The sequence below is a fragment of the Plasmodium yoelii genome (genome assembly GCF_900002385.2).
Source record: "Plasmodium yoelii strain 17X genome assembly, chromosome: 13".
Lineage (NCBI taxonomy): Eukaryota > Apicomplexa > Aconoidasida > Haemosporida > Plasmodiidae > Plasmodium > Plasmodium yoelii.
This window is the reverse complement of record NC_036185.2, coordinates 2,318,168-2,341,125: the sequence shown is the minus strand read 5'-3', so window position 1 is coordinate 2,341,125 and position 22,958 is coordinate 2,318,168. Positions and strand designations below refer to the sequence as shown.

General features: G+C 21.4%; 10 protein-coding genes and 1 non-coding gene across 11 annotated transcripts; 5 read left to right on the top strand and 6 right to left on the bottom strand.

Moving 5' to 3' along the window:
• Positions 1-137: 137 nt before the first annotated feature.
• On the bottom strand, positions 138-2,044 carry PY17X_1356000 (protein kinase 6; the record flags this gene model as incomplete). The annotated part of the gene is made up of 8 exons (XM_022957270.1): positions 138-193; positions 386-485; positions 680-766; positions 850-883; positions 1,066-1,412; positions 1,527-1,606; positions 1,716-1,865; positions 1,993-2,044. 8 exons carry the CDS (start codon positions 2,042-2,044, stop codon positions 138-140), a joined length of 906 nt encoding a protein of 301 aa, XP_022813713.1.
• An 880-nt stretch (positions 2,045-2,924) lies between these two features.
• PY17X_1355900 (mitochondrial intermediate peptidase, putative) lies at positions 2,925-5,920 on the top strand (the record flags this gene model as incomplete). The annotated part of the gene is made up of 2 exons (XM_721773.2): positions 2,925-5,564; positions 5,741-5,920. The coding sequence occupies 2 exons, from the start codon at positions 2,925-2,927 to the stop codon at positions 5,918-5,920; spliced, it is 2,820 nt and encodes a 939-aa protein (XP_726866.2).
• Positions 5,921-6,439: 519 nt separating this feature from the next.
• Positions 6,440-8,697, top strand: PY17X_1355800 (tryptophan--tRNA ligase, putative; the record flags this gene model as incomplete). The annotated part of the gene is made up of 2 exons (XM_022957269.1): positions 6,440-6,553; positions 6,811-8,697. 2 exons carry the CDS (start codon positions 6,440-6,442, stop codon positions 8,695-8,697), a joined length of 2,001 nt encoding a protein of 666 aa, XP_022813712.1.
• Positions 8,698-9,124: 427 nt separating this feature from the next.
• PY17X_1355700 (nuclear distribution gene C) lies at positions 9,125-10,141 on the bottom strand (the record flags this gene model as incomplete). Its single annotated transcript, XM_721771.2, has 1 exon — positions 9,125-10,141. The coding sequence occupies one exon, from the start codon at positions 10,139-10,141 to the stop codon at positions 9,125-9,127; it is 1,017 nt and encodes a 338-aa protein (XP_726864.2).
• Positions 10,142-12,795: 2,654 nt separating this feature from the next.
• PY17X_1355600 (parasitophorous vacuolar protein 3, putative) lies at positions 12,796-13,140 on the top strand (the record flags this gene model as incomplete). Its single annotated transcript, XM_724185.1, has 1 exon — positions 12,796-13,140. One exon carries the CDS (start codon positions 12,796-12,798, stop codon positions 13,138-13,140), a length of 345 nt encoding a protein of 114 aa, XP_729278.1.
• A 533-nt stretch (positions 13,141-13,673) lies between these two features.
• Positions 13,674-14,457, bottom strand: PY17X_1355500 (conserved protein, unknown function; the record flags this gene model as incomplete). The annotated part of the gene is made up of 4 exons (XM_022957267.1): positions 13,674-13,711; positions 13,894-14,052; positions 14,191-14,256; positions 14,445-14,457. 4 exons carry the CDS (start codon positions 14,455-14,457, stop codon positions 13,674-13,676), a joined length of 276 nt encoding a protein of 91 aa, XP_022813711.1.
• Positions 14,458-15,230: 773 nt separating this feature from the next.
• Positions 15,231-17,467, top strand: PY17X_1355300 (RanBPM and CLTH-like protein, putative; the record flags this gene model as incomplete). Its single annotated transcript, XM_022957266.1, has 9 exons — positions 15,231-15,277; positions 15,474-15,607; positions 16,100-16,206; positions 16,344-16,412; positions 16,539-16,601; positions 16,703-16,762; positions 16,859-16,958; positions 17,078-17,139; positions 17,255-17,467. The coding sequence occupies 9 exons, from the start codon at positions 15,231-15,233 to the stop codon at positions 17,465-17,467; spliced, it is 855 nt and encodes a 284-aa protein (XP_022813710.1).
• PY17X_1355400 lies at positions 15,711-15,805 on the top strand. The gene has a single exon (XR_002696585.1). It is a non-coding gene; the product is annotated as a small nucleolar RNA snoR19 (small nucleolar RNA).
• A 394-nt stretch (positions 17,468-17,861) lies between the features above and the next one.
• Positions 17,862-18,944, bottom strand: PY17X_1355200 (conserved Plasmodium protein, unknown function; the record flags this gene model as incomplete). The annotated part of the gene is made up of 1 exon (XM_022957265.1): positions 17,862-18,944. The coding sequence occupies one exon, from the start codon at positions 18,942-18,944 to the stop codon at positions 17,862-17,864; it is 1,083 nt and encodes a 360-aa protein (XP_022813709.1).
• Positions 18,945-19,492: 548 nt separating this feature from the next.
• Positions 19,493-20,901, bottom strand: PY17X_1355100 (conserved Plasmodium protein, unknown function; the record flags this gene model as incomplete). The annotated part of the gene is made up of 5 exons (XM_022957264.1): positions 19,493-19,531; positions 19,742-19,859; positions 20,012-20,107; positions 20,238-20,318; positions 20,501-20,901. 5 exons carry the CDS (start codon positions 20,899-20,901, stop codon positions 19,493-19,495), a joined length of 735 nt encoding a protein of 244 aa, XP_022813708.1.
• A 1,011-nt stretch (positions 20,902-21,912) lies between these two features.
• Positions 21,913-22,876, bottom strand: PY17X_1355000 (conserved protein, unknown function; the record flags this gene model as incomplete). The annotated part of the gene is made up of 3 exons (XM_022957263.1): positions 21,913-22,101; positions 22,344-22,618; positions 22,843-22,876. The coding sequence occupies 3 exons, from the start codon at positions 22,874-22,876 to the stop codon at positions 21,913-21,915; spliced, it is 498 nt and encodes a 165-aa protein (XP_022813707.1).
• Between the last annotated feature and the right edge of the window lie 82 nt (positions 22,877-22,958).

Sequence of the window (22,958 nt, the reverse complement as noted above, 5' to 3'; positions counted from 1 at the left end):
TAGTTATTTTATAAAATTGCATGCTTTTTAATACATGGATTTAACATATGTGAAATGTGTATTTTCCTCAATTTTCCCTTTTAAGTATAATTTATAAAATTTTATTAATTTTTATATATTATATATATATATGTTTCCTATATAGTAAGGGGTGGTAACTTGGTCATATCATCAAAGCAACTATGTTTTAAAGCTAATTAAAAGAATATTATATAAATGTGAAAGAAATATAATAAATAAAAAAAGTGAAAAAGAACAAAATAATTTACATATAATTATTTTTTTGTGTGTATAAGATAAAAAATTTCCATATTTTAATAAAATCAAAAGTATTATAAAACTGGATAAACAACTAAATGTCAAAATAAAATGCACACAAAATTACCTTCTTTTGATGATATCCTAAAATATGGATCATAAATTAACATTTTAGAAATTAAATCACAAACTGATTCATCAGAAATAGTACTCTTTAAAATATGTTCCTAAAAAAATACATAAATATATAAAAACAGCTTAAATGAAAAAAAAAATATTCCCTTAATATTATTTACAGTTAATGGCTAGCTCAATATAGGAACAAGCCATTTATTTTTTTTTATTTTATTTTTTTTTTATTTTATTTTATTTTATTTTTTTTAATGTGATAATGAAATTATTGAGCTACATATTATTATACCTCATAGTAAGGAAATGAGTTATATCTTTCAATGTTATCCATTGTTATTTCAGTTTTATTTCCAAGTGTTGTATAAATTAAATCAAGCTGAAAAACAAGCATTCATAATATTTTATAATAAAAAATATTTTTAAAAAAGTATATGTAAATTCTTTATATTTTGTACTTACCTGTGATTGGTCATTTTTTCCTGGAAAAAGAGGTCTAAAAAAAAATAATTTTTTATTTCTTTATGTGTCTATATAAAATATGCAACATTTCAATACTTATTCACACACACAACGGAAAATTGAATATAATAAATGATAATAAGCAAAATACTTATTCACACACAACGGAAAAATGGATATAATAAATGATAATAACAAATGTGTGTGCAAATATACCTCCCAGTTATTAGTTCAACAAATAAGCACCCCAAACTCCAAATATCGATTTTCTGGTCATAATTATTTTGTTTCAATAACAATTCTGGAGGTCTATACCAGATTGTTACCACTGATGGGGTCATATTGTCACTTTTTTCAACAGACAATCCCAAATCTCCTAATTTTATTTCACCTTTTGAATTGATAAATATGTTTTCCGGTTTTATATCTCTATGTAAATAATTATTTGAATGCAAATAGCACAACGCTAATAATATTTCAAATATTATATACTTCACTTCCTTGATATTTAAATTATATATTTTTGTAAAATTTAGGAGATCAATGTCACAGTATTCGAAGGTCTTTTCAAAAAGGAGGGAGAGAAAAAAGTGAAATAAATTTTAACAGCATATTACTAAAAATTTTATTCATATAATAATACATTTCTAGTGTTATATTTGGTATTTATTTCTTACTAAATACAAACATGAATTCTCTAGGTTTTCCCCTACCAACTTTTGTTCTATGTCTTTTCCATAAAAAATATTTCTTAAAACTTAAAAAAAATAAAAAAAAATAAGGCCAGATGAAAAACTCAATTTGTGTGCGGATTATATTAAAGGATAAGACTTATGATATTTTATTTTTACAAAAATTAATAATACCAATTATATTTTTGTGATTTATTTTTTGTAGTATGCTTAACTCTCGTAATATTATTTTGCTTATCCCATAATTATGGTCACACAAATTTATTATTTTTTTTATTGCAACGAGTTTATTTTCCTTTTTATCCATGGCCTTGTACACAACCCCTTCGTTTTTAAATATATAAAAAAATAAAAAATAAAATATAAAATATATATTATGCATATTTAGCCAAGTATATACACTCTTCACACAAATGTATATTTATGTGTTACTCTCCACAATAAAACTAACCATATGTTCCCTTTCCTATTACATTCATAAAATCAAAATTAGAAATATCCATTTAGCTAGCTATTAAAAAAATATATATAGTTTTTTCCACAAGGCTATATAATAATAGCACCAAAACATATAAATGTATACATAGGTTGTATATAATTTTAGTATAACATTTGTACACTTGAAAACCATGATAAATTATGATAATTTTTTTTTTAAATTATAAAATGGGAAGCTTACTCAGTTAATTTATTTTTATTTTTTTATTTTTTTTTTGTAGATTACTATTCACCATAAAAACATAACAAGCGACGTAATTTTTATGCAAACATGTGGGGGGAGAGGGGAAATAAATTCATGCTAATTTTATTTGAAAATTGAAGTTGATTTTTTTTTTTTTTTTTTTTAAAATAAAAATTTTCAATAATAATTATTTCAATTAACCATTCAGTATATCTCTATTTATATCTCTATTTATATCTCTATTTATATCTCTATTTAGTTATCTATTTATTTATCTATTTATTTTATATTTGTAGATTGTGTTTTAATTTTTCCGCAGTACGAAAGATTATTAATACATTACATAAGCATATGTACGTATACATATATATTCCTCATGATTTACCAAACAGATTTGATAAATGAGGTATGCATAAATAAATAATAAAAAATAGATATACTGTATGAGTATTTTCCTACTCAAATATAAAAGGGGGAAAGATATACATGGTTGTGTATGCTATTTACATATATATATATATATATATATAATACATTATATATGCATGTATTTTGTTTGCTTCGAAAAATGCCGATAAATATGCACACATTGCATAGAATCCGCTTTCATATTTGTGACCCCCCAAAAAGGGAATTTCAAATAAGTAAAATCTAAAAAAAAAAAAAAAAAAAAAAAAAAAAAAACTACACAAGTGTCTATAATGGAAAATTCAATTCATTACTTAAAACGGGCAGGAAAAATATCAATTCATGAAAAAATAAGGAGAGGGATTTGTATTGATAGGAAAATATTAGTTAACAATTTTATTAAAGATAATAATAAATTGAATATATTAGATAATATAAATTTTAAGAATGTTTTAAATAAAATTGAAGTTAATAGTAGCAGGTTAAATGTAAAGGGAAATAACAGAAATATATTTAAAGATAAAAAATGTTACATTAGTGGAAATTATAATTTTGAACAAACCTTAAAATCTGTAGACAAATTAAAAAATAGTGATATTGAATATATCGATGGGGTTTTAGAAAAAGTGAACAAAATAAATGATAAAGATGAAGAGGATGATAGATGTATTCTCGAATTAAAAGGAATATCTAATAATGGTGAAAATATTTTAGAATATACTAATATGTGTATAAAAATATGTAAAAAATTATTAAAAGATATATTTAAGGAAAATAATATATATATAATTATAAATATAATAGACACTGTTTCAAATAACCTTTGTAAATTAGGTGATGCTTTAGAATTGTTAAGAAATTTACACAATAATAATAATGTAATTTTAAAAGCTCATGAAGGTTTAGAAAAATTAACAAATTTTATTGATGAAATAAATGTTAATGAAAATATTTATAATTTTTTAAAACAAAAATATAATGATAATATAAATATATTAAATAATGAACATAAAGAAGTTTTAGAAAATATGATTCAATCTATGGAAAATCAAGGTGTACATATTAAAGAAAAGGAGAAAAAAAAAGAATATTTAAAATTACAAGCTCAAGAAAAATATTTTTCATTTCATGCATCTTCAAATTTTTCTACCAATTTGGAAGGAATATATATTGAAAAAAATAAATTACTACCATATATAGATAAGAATATATTAATTAAATATGAAAATAAAATAAAACCTTTATATAAAAATAATAAAATAAAAAAAAGCTATTTTTATCCTACTAATGATTATATATATATTTTACAAGATAGTTCTTTTTTATTAACACTTTTGGAAAATATTCCTGAACCAAAATTAAGAGAACAAATTTATAATTTATTTAAAAAGACAAATAAAGATTTTCAAAATAATATTTTAATTTTACAATATTATAGAAATATGTTAATTAATTATCGAAATTTTAAAAATTATAATGAATATGGCTTAAAAAATTGTATATTAAGTTCTCCTGATAAAGTTTTATATTTTTTAGAAAAGGTTTTTAGAAAAGTATTGCCACTTTTTTTTGACGAACTAAAATTCATAGAAAGATATATTAAATTTTGTGAAAATAAAAATCACAATAATATATTTCCAAAAAATGAAAAATATGAAAAAGATGAAAAAAATGAAAAAAATGAAAAATATGAAAAAAATGAAAAATATGAAAAAAGTGTCGAATGTAAGGATGATAATAGTAATATATCTTTGGTAACTCCAGAAAATATTTTTTATTACATTAATAAAATAAAAATGGAAAAGTTAAAAAAAATTCAAGACAAATTAAATGAGCATTTAACTTTATATGATGTTTTAAGTTTTGTCATAAAAATTTTAAAAAAAAGTTATTTGTTAGATATGATAAGTGTAATTCCAAAAAAAGGGGAATTATGGGATGAACATATCTTAAAATTTGAAATTAAAAAAGATAATCATATTTATGGATATATATATATGGATTTATTTGAAAGGGAAAATAAAAATCAAGCAATAGCACAATATACAGTTAGATGTTCAAAAAATATGAATACTTGTTTGAAATATAAATGGTTTAATGTGAATGATGAAGTTAATTTTCCATTTTTTTACACAGGTATTATTAAAAGTGAGATAAATAATAATGTATCTATTGATTTTGAACAAGATGAGAAAAATGTTTTATATAGACAAACTACATCTACTTTTTTAGTTTGTAATTTTAAAATCGATTTTGATAAAAATGTAGAGAAAAAAAGTGAATCCAAAGAAGATCTAAAATGTAGTTTAGCCTCTGATAAAATTACAAATTTTTTAAAAAATATTAAAATGAATTTAGAAAAAGTTAATCTATTTCTTCACGAATTTGGACATACATTACATTGTATATTAAGTTCAACATATTTACAGCATTTATCAGGTAATAGAAGTGGGGCAGATTTTTCCGAATTTTCATCTCATTTATTTGAGGAATATTTAAATAGCCATGAAGCATTATCTATGTTATATTCCCAAAAAAAAGATGAAAATGAAATAAAAAATATGATATCAAATTATGTTAAAAATAAAAATATTATATGTTATTACCCAATTATTCAACTTATTATACAATCTATTATTGATCAAATATTTTATTCTTTATCTCATAATTCAAATAACATGAATGAAAGAAAAAAATTAATAGAGAATGAAATAAAAACATATTTTTTAGGTCTATACTATAAAAATATTTTTATATTAGATTTTTTTCCACATATTCATTTTTCTAAAACAACACATTTAATTCATTATCCTTCAAATTATTATTGTTATTTGTATTGCTCTATATTGGCAAAATATATATGGAACCGAACTTTTAAAAATGATTTATACAACTTAGACTGTTCGTCTCGCATCGTCAAATTTCTAGAGGGGGTAGGTTTGCATTCTTCTGTCGCTGTCACTGTCACTGTCATTTTGCCATTTTGTCATTTTTCCATTTTTCCATTTTTCATTTCTTTCATTTTTCCATTTTTCCATTTTTCATTTCTTTCATTTTTCCATTTTTCCATTTTTCCATTTTTCATTTTTCATTTTTTCACTTTTTCTAGGGCTCTGTCAATTCGAGCTTGCGAAATATCATATCCTTAGTCGAAACAGATCAAGAAAAAATCGATTACTACACGGAAAACCCTCACCACATTCCGTTGGACGATTTTTTTGAATATTACCAAGAAGGAGATAAACAAAAGAAATATGATTCATTTTTTTGTTCAATCATACCATCATAATCCATTAAAAAATGTGAAAATTATATTTAAATTTGTTTATTAATATATTAAAAGGTTTGAAATTTTTTTTTTTTTTTTTTTTGCTCATTTTGATACCCTTACTCTTAGTATATACACCATTTCGTTTTACTAAATTTTTCTTTTTTATATTTTTTTTTGATGCTGTTAAACATTTAGAAAAAGTTACATTTATAAGGCAACTTTTTGTATGTAAATATTCTTAAAAAAAAAAAAAAAAAAAAAAAATAAATAAAAAATAAAAGTATAGGGAATATAATGCTGCATATATTCTGAAAAAAGTATGAAGATAGTAATAGATCTTTAAAATATTCGTGTATAATATTTATTCAGTTTAAACAAAAAACTGTATATTTTCATTTTCATTTGCATTTTCATTTTCCCTTTCCCTTATACTAGTTAAAAAAAAAAAATAATTATATTAAAAGGAAAACTATTGATGATTGGGATGTTTCAAATTGAGATAACTTAAATTCAAGCAATACAAATAAAATATAAGAAATGGAAAAACTAAAAACAATTTATGTAGATTCAGCATTAAGTATAATTAAGGGAGCTCTTTGTGTTATTCTTCAGATACCAACAAGTAGAACCACAGAAAGTGTGAAAAAAAAGGTAATAATAATAATGCCTCGAAATATATGTAATATCATGAACAATTTGGGTCATGCTGAAAATGTTAATTCTAATACATAAGAAAAAAGATAGCTTATTTTAGAAAAAAATAAAGTAGTTTATTTTGTATTTCTATAACGATGAGTATGATTTTATATGAATCTGCGTTTTTCATGTTCCACAGTCCAACCATTTTGTTTGGTTCCTAATCCGTGGAAAATTTCATATTTTTCCATTTTTTTTCCATTTTTTTTCAGCAAAATTTCATAGGAGTCTTGACAGTAAACTCAATAAAAAGTGAACCAACAATAAGCCAATATGATGATATAAAAAAGTTGGTAAAAAATAAGGTTTTAGAAAATGCTCCATTTTATAATTATCAAATAGAAAGATCATTTGCAGATAAATTTTATGGGGATTGTATATATGATAATTTTGGAGTTCCAAAAAACATTAACGAAATAAATTTAATTATATTAGAAGAATGGAATATAAATTGTAATAGAAATCGAATATTGAAACACACTGGGTTAATAAAAAATATCGAAATAAATAATTTTAAATATATAAATAATAAAGAATCATTAGAAGTCCATTTTTCTGTTAATCCTATGTATACTTTTGAAGAACTAAGCACATTATATAAAAATGAAAAAAGTTTATACAATTTTCTTTTATGCCCAATTAGAAAAGTGCGTACTAACAATGCAGATACAATAACAGACAATTATTCTCAAAATGGCAACAATTTGAATCGTGCTGAAAATGGTGAATATGCTGAAAATAACGAAGAGTATATATATATAAATATCGAAGATTTGTTAGAAAAAAATAAAGTTTTGCCACCATCAGGTGTAGAAAATATTGGATATGAGAGATCAAATGAAGTAACACCTTGGAATGTTAATATACAAGGAGATGGTATTGATTATAATAAATTAATAAAACAATTTGGATGCTCAAAAATTAAAGAAGAACATATAAAAAGAATTGAAATGTTAACTAAAAAGAAAGCTCATCATTTTATTAGAAGAAATATATTTTTTAGTCATAGAGATTTAGATTTTTTATTAAATTATTATGAAAAAAATAAAAGTTTTTATATATATACAGGTAGAGGACCATCTTCATTATCTATGCATCTAGGTCATTTGATCCCATTTTATTTTTGTAAATATTTACAAGATGCATTTAATGTCCCATTAATTATACAAATATCAGATGATGAAAAGTTTTTATTTAATAAAAATTATTCATTAGATTATATAAATAAATTATCAAAAGAAAATGTAAAAGATATAATAGCAGTTGGTTTAAACCCTGAATTAACATTTATATTTAAAAATACACAATATGTACATAATTTATATAATACTGTTTTATCTATACATAAAAAAACTACTCTAAATCAATCAATGAATATATTTGGATTTGATCATAGTGATAATATAGGAAAAATATCATATCCATCTTTTCAAATTGCTCCATGTTTTTCTCAATGTTTTCCAAATTTTTTACCACAAAATTTACCATGTTTGGTTCCTCAAGGAATTGATCAAGACCCATATTTTCGATTAAGTCGAGATATTGCAGTTAAATTGGCATTACATAAACCTGTTGTTATTCATTCTATTTTTATGCCTAGTTTGTTAGGTGTGAATACAAAAATGAGTAGTACTAAAAAGAAGTCAGAAAAAACTGATGGACAAAATAATGAATCAGTAGTATCTGGTGAATCTAACACTAAAGATGGTGGAAATAAAACGGGTTCAAATGAACATAATAATAGTGTTATTTTTCTTACTGATACACCTGAACAAATTAAAAATAAAATTAATAAATATGCTTTTAGTGGAGGTGGAGCAACCATTCAAGAACATCGCGAAAAAGGAGGAAATCTTGATAAAGACATATCATATCAATATTTGAGATATTTATTAGATGATGATGATAAATTAAATGAAATTGGAGAAAAATATAAAAGTGGAGAACTTCTTAGTGGTGAAATAAAAAAAATACTTATAGATGTTGTTGTAGATTTGATACAAACACATAAAAAAAAAAGAGATTCCTTGACAGATGATCAAATAGATTATTTTTTCAATCCCAATAAACCTGGTCTCATGAAATTTAAGAATTTATAATAAACTGTTTTGTGGATACATTCTTAACATTTATCTTTGTGTATGTCTATCGAGAATACCTCAACCATTTTTTATTAGAAAAATTATTGGAATTGCGAAGGTGGTGATGATGCCCATTCCCAGCCTAATGCGTATAAGCCCATTTCCAGCCTAATTCGTATATGCCCATTTCCAACCTAATGCGTATATGTATGTTTTTCATGCTGCATGCCTTAACAAATTACCTTTACATGTTGAATACAATTTGAACTTCGCCATTTATTTAAATTTGCTATTTTCATATGCACATTTGAAATCAAAGTGTTTAAAGGTGTGAACAAAAAGTATATATGTGTAAAAAAAAACATAACAAAGAATAACATCTATTGGGAATAAAAATAATTTTTTTTTTTTTTTTTTAACTATACAATAAAAAGTAATAGTTGAATTATTTACCGAAAAACATATTACCCGAGGATGAATTTCCATAATTAATATTGGCTTTTGAAAAATCCATTTCAGGATGCATTTGTTTAAATTTTTCAAAAATTTCAAATTTTTTTTTTTCTTCCGATGTTGGTAAATTTAATGCTTTTTGTTTTTGATCATAAAGCATTTTTTCTACAACAGATCTTGTTTCAGAATCAAGATCTTCCATACGTGAATTTTCAGGAACTATTTTTTTTACATCTATTTCTGGATCACCTTTAATAACTGTAGCCCACCATTCCATAGTATTTAATTTTTCAATCGAAATATGAATTATTCGATTATCTTCAAGTGTCCAAATTGAATCTTCGGGTTTAATATGTTTATGAAATTCTCCTTCAATATATATATTATTTTTAACTTTTATGGATAATTTTTTAAATGTTATATCTACCTTTATATCTTTTGTTTTTATGAATTCTTCTACATCTATATACATATCTACAGTGCCTAGTGTTTGTGTCCATGTATACTTTTCAGTTTTTCCTCCGTTTCCTTTTGGTGGTTCAGAATCACCCTCATCATCATCATCATTTTCTGAGCATGCTTCGTTATTATTGGATTTAGGCTTTATTTGTTTGTTATTTTCATTTAGTTGGTCTTCTTTTTTATCGCTTTTTTTTAATTTGTCATGATCATCATCTTCTATTTCCACAACTTTATTGTTATTTTCCATTTTTTTTTTATCTTTTATACTATTTTCCCTTTGCAATATTTTTTTTTTTTCTTCATCCATTTTTTCATATTCCTTTTTTAATTTTACTAAATATTCATCTTTTTTTTTATAGTGTTTTTTCAACACCCTTAAAACAACCTGTTCACATTGTTCTATATTTTGGGAGTTAGTAATAAAATCAGTTTTTCTTAATAAAAACGAAAAAAATATGTTCATAAAATTATTTATATCTCCACATTCCTTAGCTATACTTAGCATTAAGAAATCAAACTTTTCGTTAATCACAATATCGCCATCCATTTTATTATTATTATTATTATCACAATATATATTCTTTATGTGTTTTGGTATTTATCCTTTATTATATGTTTTTTTTTTTTTTTTTTTTTTTTTACCAAATTGAGCAAAGAAAAAATCACAAAATTATCATCACAAATATGTCCTTATTTTAAAGATATTTGTGTGAATTTACAATAAATATTTCTTTACCAATTTTTTTTTATGTTAAAAAATTTGCATATACTAGTTATATTACATCATATATAAAGTTATGAAATATATATATATATTTATACATGTGCCAAATATATAATTTTAAAAATTGCCGATTATAATATATATTATACATATTTTATTAAATAATATTTCTATACATATTTAATATATTATAGTATGGAGAAAATATTATATTTTTTTCTATTTTTATATTTCACAAAAAAATAACGGAATTATATAGTACGCATAAGGAAGGAGTGTGAAAATATGTAGCAACAATTTTATTCATGTAATATATTATTTAAATTTAATTTGTAGGGTTAGTTATTATTCTGTTTTTCATTAATTTATTTGTTTTTGTTTTCAAAAATAGGAGAAATAAATCGCTAGTAAAATATTTTCATCCAATTTATTAGTTGGCTCAATCATTTTAAAAATGTATATGAACCAAAATAAGTACTCTTTTTACTGACACTTTTTACTGACACTATTTATTTTTCAAACAAATCGTCTTTTAAAATAATTAAGTACATATACGTATCCCCCATTCCTGGGTAACGGTTTTATTTCATTTCTTTGTTACATAAAAAAATACAAGCAAATATATAGACAAACTCAATATGGATATTATATTATATTCTATACATATGCATATGCATATTCTATGGGCATGCATAATGACCACCCGTGTGCCCAAAGTATAGGCCATTTTGATTTGGCAATAATATTATAACATTTTTAAATTTCATAAATATTACCCTTTTCTAAATGGAGCCATATAAAGCCAATGCAAAATTATTAAACAATTTTGAGAATTTAAATGGAAAAAAAAATGATCATAATAATATATTTATTTTTATATCTTAATTTGATTGTATAAGAATATGGATTATTTCCATTTATTAGACAGAACTATGTAGTTGAACATTGGTAAATTATATTTCGTAGTATATTATTAAATACAAGTTATAATATTTATAATTATATACATTTTTTTTTTTTAAGTTAAAAAAATATCAATGAATAAGAATAAATAATTATAAGAATAAAGGGAGAGGGACATAATTTATTTTTATAATGTATACACATAGTATGTCAAAATAGTTATAAACAAACAGTTAAAGTTAGCTAATAATATTAAAGTTTTATTTCATTTATTATCCTATTTTATTATATAATTTGAAATGTATATTATTATTTTTAAAAAAAAAAAAAAACTAATATATTATACACATGACACCTTTAACATTTTACACTATTATACATATGATTTGTATAATTATATAAGGCATTGTCTAAAGTTTAAAAAATAAAATAATAAAAAAAAATAATAAAAAAAATAATAATTTATATATATCAAAGTAAATTTATTTTTTTCAAAAATGTATGCTTTACCAAATTCCACATTTATAATCGGATTAGTTTTTAATAAAACATCAAAATGTCAAAACATAAATACAATGGAGAATGATTATAAATATAGCTCATTAAATATTAATGTATAATATAATGGAAAAGGTGATATTACTCTCTCCTCTTTTATATATTTTATTTTTTATAAAATTTTTAATTAAAATATTATATAATTATTAAAAAAAAATATATGAACAAATTATTAATATGTATACAAATATAATATAGTAATTTGTAATTTATCTTTATATATAATATTAATTTTATTGAAAAATTATTATTTAATATTTCTTTCGTTTTTTATAATCTTATTATTTTAAATAATTTCCTTGATTTATTAATTTTAATTTTTTATTGTGAGCAAATTATAAAGCTCAAACTGTTTATTATCAAGAAAGGTGAACAATCTATATTTTTTTTTAAGCCTATTCAAAAATAAAATAATATACGCAAAAATATCAAATAGGTGAAAATAAGCGAAAAATTAGCGATGTAAAATTAAGCGATGTAAAATTAAGCGATGTAAAATTAAGCGATGAAAAATAATGATAAAAAATTAAGCGATGAAAAATAGTGATAAAAAATAGTGATAAAAAATAATTTGCATTTATATACAAAAGAAAAAATATAGTATTAAGCATACCATAGATTTAAAAAAAAAATAATTTAAATTGTAAGGTTTTAAAAGCTCATCCTCACTTTGCTAAAATAATTTTTAACCCAAAAATAGTATTTCTACACAATTTTTTTTTTATTAATATTTAACCTTTTTATTTAATAAATATTTATATACTAAATGGAATTTAGTTTTTTTTACATAATGAAGTTTTTAATAAAATAATTTTTATAATTAAAAATTAATTTATATGACCTAACTGACCGTTTTAAAAAATTTTGGTGTTTTTATTCAAAAAACAAATTAAATTTTATAATAAATCATAACTTTTTATGAATTTTCTTCTCTTTTATAATAATTAAAATTTTGTAAATTTTGTAAATTTTTTTTTTTTTTTTTAAATCCGAAAATATATTTTATTAAGAAAAAAATGGCGTTCAAAAAGTTAATATTTATTACAGCATTTTACAATTTAATCAATTATTTAACAAATGATGGTAAATGTACATGCCAAGCATTTAATAACCCTCTTGCACAACCCCAATTTGAAATGGAAGATGAATATCAAATATTTGGAGATAATGATCTTACAGCGGAAACAGAACCAGTACCTGATGATGGAAATGTAAATAATGGTGGAAATAATTTTAATAATTATAATGGAAATGATGATGGAGATGATGGTGATGATGATGATGATGATGACGATGATGATGATGATGATGATGAAATAATTAACAATGATGATGATGAAGATGATGGAAAAAAAAAATAAAATTATTTATTATAACTTCAATGTATAATATATTTCATAAATTTTAATATGAATGATTGTATAATAATTACCACATACCATTCCTTATTTTATTTATCAAATTATTTATTTTTGATGATATAGCTACGCTTTTATTTATATATATATATAACTCATTAAACATCATGTATAAATTTTATTAATAGTACAAATAGCTTCCACTTATTTTTTTGACACTATCATTGTAATTTTTTTTATTATTTATTTGATCGTAATTTTTTTTTATTATTTATTTGATGATTGTAATTTTTTTTATTATTTATATGATGATCGTAATTTTTTTTTGTATAAAATTTTATAATAATGTCATGTATTTTATTTTATTTTACTTTATTAAATATAAAATGTTTTAACTTTAAGTGTATATTATTTTAACACTGATATATGACTATATGTCTTAAGATAATTATTTAAAATGTAACTATACAATGTATTGCCAAATGAGTAAAAAAATAATTACATATATTAAACACTATAAATAATTCATATAATCATTATGCAGTTTTTTTAATTTGTTGTCTGTATTTTCTTCCTACAAAACAGGAAAAAAAAAAAAAAAAAAAAAAAAATGTTGATTTGGACAGATTTATAAAAAAAACATAAAATGTTGATTTGGACAGATTTATAAAAAAAACCATTTGTTTCTTATTTGTGAGAGATATATACAGATTAATATATTTTTTTTTGTATTTATTTTATTTTATTATTACTTACCAGCAGTGTACATTGTAATAAATTGAGATTTGTATACTGGATTTCTTACGGCTTGTTTATAAAAAATATATTTTTCCAAATATTTCGGAATTCCTCTTGATCTAGGTGCTGGGTTTGATAAAACTTGTTTATGTCTAGGATTAGCATTACAATCAACTCCTATAAATTTATAATAAAAATAAATTAGTATATACATTTTAAATAAAAAACACTCGAATATAGTTATTTCATCTCCTTTAAGTGTGAACATATTCCATATTATTTTTATCTCGACATTATACTATTAATACCACTTACCTAATAAAGGCACATGCCATTTACGTATTACATATCGACATGAATTGCACAACAGTGTTAAGACTCCTATAAATTCATAAAATGGTATGAAAATAGAGAAATCATCGGAAAAAATGAATAAATTATTCAACGATGGGATGGTTTCACATTTTAAAGAAATATATTTTATGAAAAAAAAAATAATTATGAAAAAAAAAAATTATTTATATTTACAAAATATGACTCATATAATAATGTATGGATGTGTATATTACCTCGATGCCACATGCTTTATAAAAATGAAGTTTCCACTTTTCCACATTAATAATTATTCCTTGAAATCGTTTTGAATGTGTATTAAAAAAAATATATATATATACATGCATATATTTAATTTATTAAAAAAGGAAGGAATGTAATTCTGTGTTTCAATATTTTAAATATTTATATATAATTATTTTTTTTTATGGGTTTATTCAATTTGAGAATATATTTCATTTTCATAAGTTGCCATGGAGTTTTTTTAAAAATATTACAGCTATTGTGGATTTTTTTTTTTTTTTTTTTTTCTTTTTTTTTCTCTATAACACTTATATGCGTATTATTTGTACTGAAATATATTATTATTAATATTGTGTGCAATTATTTTAATGATCTGTGAATTGGTATGAAATATTTATTATGTATAAATATGGGTATTGATTCAAGCATTGTATAAAAAGGGAATAATTAATAAATAAACTTGCATTTATTTATTTGCATATCCATTACAAATTTGTTACTCTATTACAACGCAAATTTTTTATTACTAATTTTTTTTCCGTCCTTATATTTTTTTTTATAATTTTATATGATATTTATAAATAATTAGCTCCCTATTTATGAATCCTGAAATAAATAAATATATACACGCTTATCCGCATTGGAGTTACAATTTTCTATTTGGAAATATTTTTTAGTAGTTTTATTTTATATATATATATATACATATATATAATTGGGGATATACAATTTATGGAACTAAACCGGACATCGATTTTGTGTTTTCTATTTTAATACCAATGAATGAGGATTCCTTAGGAGAAACGAGTACCATATATTTAAACACGTAAGACATTATTATTATTTTTGATTAATTTATAAACCAATTATTTAGTATATACATAATAACATATACTTTAAGAATGAATATATATATCATGATAGAACATGCTGATACGGCATATGTATATGTTAAGTGTGAAAATAAGAAAAAAAAAAAAAAAAAAATATATAATTTCATTTCATTTCATTTTTGTATTTAGGAAAAACTGGCTAAAGGAATTTGAATATATTAAAATTCATGAAAATGATTTGAATGAAGTGTTGATGAATTATTTCTGTGTCCACCGAATGTATGATGTTGCATCGGAGTTTCAAAAAGAAACAAATGTTAAACGTAAGTATACAAACAAATAAAATTTAAGAAAAAAATAATATTTTCAAAATATTTAACTTGTATAATTATTCAATTCTAACGATAGTTAAATAATATAAAAAAAAAAAAATGATGATAATAAATTAAGCGCAAATAAATCTTTGTCATACTACTATGTAGAATGATGATAAAAGATGTCATCCTTGAACTGATTTGTTTTTTATATTATTATTATTAACAAATTTAAAGATAGACTATCGAGTTAGAAAAATACGTTTTTTTCACAATTTTATATTTATAAGGAAGATGTGTATACTAGTGTATAAATCGTTTTGGAAACATATACATGTATATATGTATGTATGTATGTATGTATGTATATATGTATGTATGTATATATGTATGTATGTATATATGTATATGTATATATATGTGTATATACGATTGTGTAGACATATTTACACCTTTTAAAGTTCCTAAATAAAATATAAATTCTGCATATTTTTTTTATAGCTGATATGCCCATTGAAACAGTAAAGCTACGATATTTGATTCAAGACAATATAATGAATAACAAAATAGAAGAAGCTATAGAACATATTAACAATTTAGATGAACGAGTAAAAAAAATAATATATTTTTTTTTTATTTTCGTCTTTAAAACATTTCATGATAACAAGTATATATTACCCCATCAACTTATGTGCTACATTATAGCCTTTAAATTTAAAATTTTTTGATTTTTTAACATTTTTAGATTTTGAAAAAACATAAAGACCTTGTTTTTTATTTAAAGAAACAAAAATTATTGAAGCTAATTTTAAATGTTATAAATTAAAAAAATATATATTTCGAAACATAGTTATATTCTTATACCAAAATAGTTTTTTCCCCATAATTTTTATATTTTATTAATTGTTTTCATTTAAATATATATATTTGCCCTATACAGAATAATATTAATGAGGCTATCATATATTCACAACAAGAATTGGCTCCATATGTGAACGAAAAGGTTTGTTTAAATTTTTTTTTTTTGTTATTTAATAAAAATTGCACACAAAAATGTTGTTAATATATATATATATATATTTTTTTTTTTTTTTTTTTTTTTAGCCATCCCTTATTAATGAAATAGACGATATTATGATGTTAATGGCTTATCCAGATTTTAATGTATTTTTTTATCAAAATATTATATATTATAATTTGTTTAATTATAACATTATTTATAGTATTTTTTTTTTTTTCTTTTCTTTGTAAATAATTTAGAGTGATGAAGCTAAAAAATTAATTCAAAAATTAGAAAAAAAAAAAAGTACATTAAAAAGGATTGATGATATAATTTTGAATTATTATAATGTTGACAGTGGTAAATAATATAATAAGACATCATATTGAAATTCACATTTATGTATATCTATACATAAAATAACAAAATATCTTTATTAATCTGAGATTTATTTTTGCATTCTTTTTACATGTTTACAGAAAGTACATTTGAATATATTGTTAAGAATGCTTTTTTTACCCAAAATGTTTTGAGCGCAAAGGTTAAAATTTTTTATTATTGATTTAAAGACATTATATATATAGTACAACATATACACCCACATATTTTATTTCACATACATTCATATTCTTTATTTTCATAACCCCTTATTACAGTATCCTTGCAGTATACCCAAATTAAAAAACTTGAAAAATGGATATATTGAATATTTTGAACATCTCAAGAAAAACAAAAAAAAAAAAAAAAAAAAATCCGAAAAAAATTGTTCAAATAAAAAAAAAGCAAGTAGAATTAATATATATGATAAAAACTTTGAAGAGAATTCACGAGATTTCAATACAGCATACGATGAATATCGTTCAATGTGATATATAATTTTTAGTTTTTTTACACATATGTGTTGATCTGTTAACTTTCACACATTTTTTTTGCTCACATTTGGTTATTTTTTTTGAGACCCACACTATATTTTTCATTTTCTGTTATATATTCCATATTTATACTCTCATTCTATAATTTTCCATTTTGCAAATAAAATTAAAATTATCATTTTTTTCAATTTGTGCAAAATATAATTAATTAAAAAATTTTATAGATATGGATAATATATAACCTTTTATTTGTACCTTTAACTGTCATGTCAGTATGAGTTAAAAATTTTTTTATGATACACATTTAAAAAAATATTATAAATTAAATAAGACAGGGTTGTGTGTGGATTAAAAATTTATCAGAAAAATTAAAAAAAAAAAAAAAAGCAAATCAAAATGAATAGTTGATAAAGTTGTATATGTAATAAAATAAAAATAATGACAGTAAAGAGGATGTAATGAAAAATGAGGAATAAAATATTAAAAGAAAAAAAAAAACTTCATCAAAACTAAAATAAGAAAATATAAATGATATATTTTTATATAAAGTTTTGTATTTTAAATATAATTTTTTACTCATTGTAAAATTTAAATAAATATTTAGCCAATGAAGTACAGTGTTAAATATATGTAGACAATATAATAAAATTGTATATGTAGTTATATAAAAAATAATTTTCTTTAATTTTTTATTTCTTTTTTTAAGAAAATAAATATAACATAACATTGCAGTTATAATTATTATTGTAAATGTATTAACAACTATATTAAATATTTGATTTATTTGTATATCAATTATATAATGAAAAAAAAAAAATATATAATATATGACAAATAAAAACATTATAAAAAATTTGGCTTTATCCTTATTATTTTGTTTTATTTTTATTATTTTGTGATCATCATTTTTAAATTTTTTTTTTTTTAAAACATAACTATTTTCATTACCATCCATGTTACTATGAAATAAAGGTTTGTTTTTTTCTATAATCATATTTTCCGAATCACTATACATTTTTTTGTTAATTTCTATGCTTATTTTTTTTCTTATTTTATATTCATTATAAAATTTTTCTTTTAAATTGCTGTTATTAATATGGTCACTATTGATATGAAGGTCGACATCGCTGTAAGTGTTATCGTCATAGTTATTGTTGTACACGCTTTTATTATTATTATTTTTGTTATTATTTTTTTTTCTCTCTTTTAATAAATGCTCGACTTCATCCACTACGTTAAGATCGCTGCTTAATTTACAATATTCTTCTTCGATAGGTTCACAAATATTTCCCTTTTTTTCTTTATCCTTTTGTTTATATCCTTCCGTTTTTTCATCCATTTCTTTTTTAGTTCGATTTTTTCCATTTTTTCCATTTTTTCCATTTTGTTCATTTTGTTCAGTTTTTCTTTTGTATATGTTCACTTGCTTGTACTGTTCAAAAATTTTATCATAATCGCCATATAATTTATCCATTTAAATATTTTACACTATGCTGTACATATATACGTTATGCTATTTTCCCATACGTATACGTATTTTTATCATTTCAATATATTAAAGAAATATACAAAATAAAACAAGCATATCCATATATTATATAAATAGGTAATACATATGGATATATATATTTGGGAAAAATACTCATATAGAGTAATTAACATACATATAAAAACAAAAAATTATTATTTCCGAATTATAATAGCATACTGGATAATGTGCAGTTTATATTTTCGATATACAATATATATAGAAAAATTTATTTTAAAAAAATATGTATAGGCATATATTGTATATGCATAGGACAAATTATTTTTGACGGTTTACTAAAGTTTTTAAAAATATAAAATATTACAAAAAAAATAAAGTTATATAATATGCATATCAGAATAATCATATGATATGCATATACACTAAGTTAATTCATTAAAATTTTAAGCTATTGTTTGATTTATGCAAACGTGTCTTTTTTTTTTTTTTTTTTTTTTTTTTTCTTTCCTTTTCTCCTTTTTCGTATTCCTCGCTTAGTCCATACTTCCCTCTGTTTGCATCAAACAAACTCCCTATAAATTTTTTATAATTTATAAAATGTTTGAAAGTGTATATATACATATCGATATATTAAATGGGCATTATAATAAATGGGAATTATAATAAATGGATGTTACAATAAAACATATCAATATTACTAATCCTTAACAATAGTATTATTTTTTCATATTTTTAATTCATTAAATTTATGCTAAAATAAATTAATTTTTTTTAATATATACCCCTGCTTTGGATTTCCACGTATTTTCCCTTAATTCTGTTATATTTCCATGTGGAAAAGAATTACCATATGCTTGATGTTTTAATTTATACTCTTCATCACTTGATGTACTTTCATATCTTGTATAAAAAACCGAAATATAATTAAATTAAAAGAACAAATAATAATGTAATAAAATAAATATTTGTTTTTTTCCTCTAAAAAATTATTATATATATTTTTTTTTAAACATTCTGTATTTAGAAAATTATAATTTATATTGTATATATACCTATCATGTTCCCATCGATCATTAGTATTTTCTTTTCCTCCATTAGTATTTTCTTTTCCTCCATTTGCATTTTCTTTTCCTCCATTTTTTTTTCGGCTATAAAAATATAAGCATATTTGTGTAATATTTTCATATATCATAATACAGCATTTATAAGATTCCCAAGTTGTAACTTAAAAAATGAAATAACAAATAAATAAAAAATTATATTTTTTTTAAATATTACTAATGTATATTTGTTTTGTTTTTTTCATATGCTAGTAATAGTGGATTGAAAGGGTCTTGTGGTATATTTTCATGATGTCGACTTAAATAGATGTCAAAAAAAAATCAAATATATCAATACATATACACATTTTGAAGTGCATACGTTATATTAATATAGAACAATAACCATATAAAATGAAAAATATTACATATTAATATATGTACTAATTAATTTACGAATTTTCAATATTTATTTAAATTATATGATAATTTTATTATTACTCTTTACTCCGTGATCTTGAATATGTACGTTTTCTTTTTTTTCTATCTTTTTTATATCTTCGTTCATTTTCATAGCTAGATCTTCTATCTTTTCGTCTTCGTGTTCGTTTTTTTTCATCACTAGAATCCTTGGATATATATTTTTTTTTGTGTTTCCTATCTGATTCACTACTATATCTTCTTTCTCTATCATTTGTTTCGCCATACTTTTTTATTCTTCTTTCTCTTTTAATATCTTTAATAACATTATTATATAAATCTGAGTCAATACCTGTACTGTTACTTATAGTAGATACTGAAACATCACTTAAATTTGGATCTGTTTCTATACTTATATTTTCATATTCGATATTTTGTTTGTTACTATCATAAATATTGTTTTTTGACGTATGTTCTTTCATTTTCTTTTAATAATTTTGGAATGCTTATAAAAAAAATTATATATATTATATAGAATGGTAGCTTGAATTTTTTCTACATAATTTTTTTTTTTCTTAAAATACAGATAAAATATTTATATAACATACATTATTATTCTAAAATAGACAGTCAAATTTATGTTAATTTTATTTTTCTCTCAACCCCATTTTTATATAATTTAATAAAATTTCATATAAAAGTACCATGCTTATACAATTCTGTGTTTCTTTATTTTTTTCACTATTATATAAATTTTATTTTGTATTTATAAAACCAATACATAAATTATATTCTTAAAAATATGTACATATAAATACATACCAGCTTTATTTAGTTCCAATATATGAAAAAAAATAATAGGCTAATTTATTATAATATACATATATAAATACATATATATATATACATATATATAATATATTTTTTTTATATGCCACAACACAATATGCGGATTATTCCACGTTACTTTATATAATTATTATTTTTCTTATATGTTAAATTTTGTTATATTAAATTTTTTTTTTTATTATAATTTTTCTCCAAAAATGAGGTCGGAGCAAAGAAAAAATAATAAACAAAAATAAAATGTATTACTAATTTAATAAAAAAAAATTTTAATTAAACATAAAAAATAATGGGTTATTTTTTATAATTAAGATAAATAACAAATATTAAAATATATTTATAATTATTCTATACACTAAATATAAAAAAATATTACAAATAGTTCACATAAATATGTACAACAGTTTAATCGGATTACTCAAATGAACTATAAGGAAAACAAGCTAAATATGAATATATCATAAAAAGTTTGTATATCCGTTAAATGACGGTACGTAAATGTTCCCATTGCACACACATGTATATATATTATATTATATATTATAGTATATATTATAGTATATATTATATTATATATTATATTATAGTATACATATGTTTATGTGGATATGGCATGTGTAAGGTTAAAGGGTTTAAATAGTTTGGCCTTAAATTTTTTTCGCAAATTCTTCGAGTTGGTGTTTTATGGTGCCCATGTTTTTTAATAAGGCCTCAAATTCAGACTTATTAAAAAGTAGTATGCCTTTATTTTTGCAGCATATACATAAGTTTGGCTCCTTTTCATGAATTCCTTTTGTTCTGTTAAACACAAACAACGTCCTTCCATATGCTCCAAGCTATCAATTGGTCATTGTTTTATTGTGATTAATTTGGTAGGAAATAGAAAGAAAAAATGGAAAAAAAATAGATAAATAATAAATTCGCTTTTCTTATTAACATGCATTATAAGCGCAAACATAATATATCCACGAAAAATAACCACAAATGAATTTAACCTAACATTTTGACTTAACATTTTAACATAACATTTTAACATAACATTTTGACTTAACATTTTAACCGATTTTTTTCGAATTACCTTTTCGTCGTCTACAACTTTTATTCGATTTCTTGGTGGCCATCCATAATATGAATTATATCCTTTTTTTGATGTTTCCCTTTTAACAATTTCTCTAAATTTTTTTAATGATTTTTTTAAACTCTCTTTCGTCTTTATTTCTTTTAATACTTCATATTTTTCATATATATCTGGCTGTTCAGTATTTATCCCTCTTTTGTTTGCTTCAATATTATCCCTATCATATGTATTCAGTATATTGTTTGTTGTTGTAAAGGACCTCTTATTTATTATATCTACTAAAAAGTTAAATTATAATAATTATGGATATTTAAATGGGTTTATAATTTACAACGTATGCGATAAAAATATGCACACATGACCAATTCAAGCTATTATGCCATACTACATTATACTATGCTACGCTACATTATACTATACTATGGTACATGATACTATACTATGCTATATTTACTATGCTATGCTATATTAATTTTTTTATTCTCTCTGTTTTAGTTACCAATAATTGGCCTTCGTAAAAGGGAAGAAATCATCTTTGTGTAAAATCCTGAGTTTTTTTTTATTTATAGAAAAATAAGCATTTCTTTTTTTTTATAGCATTTCACCTTATTTTTG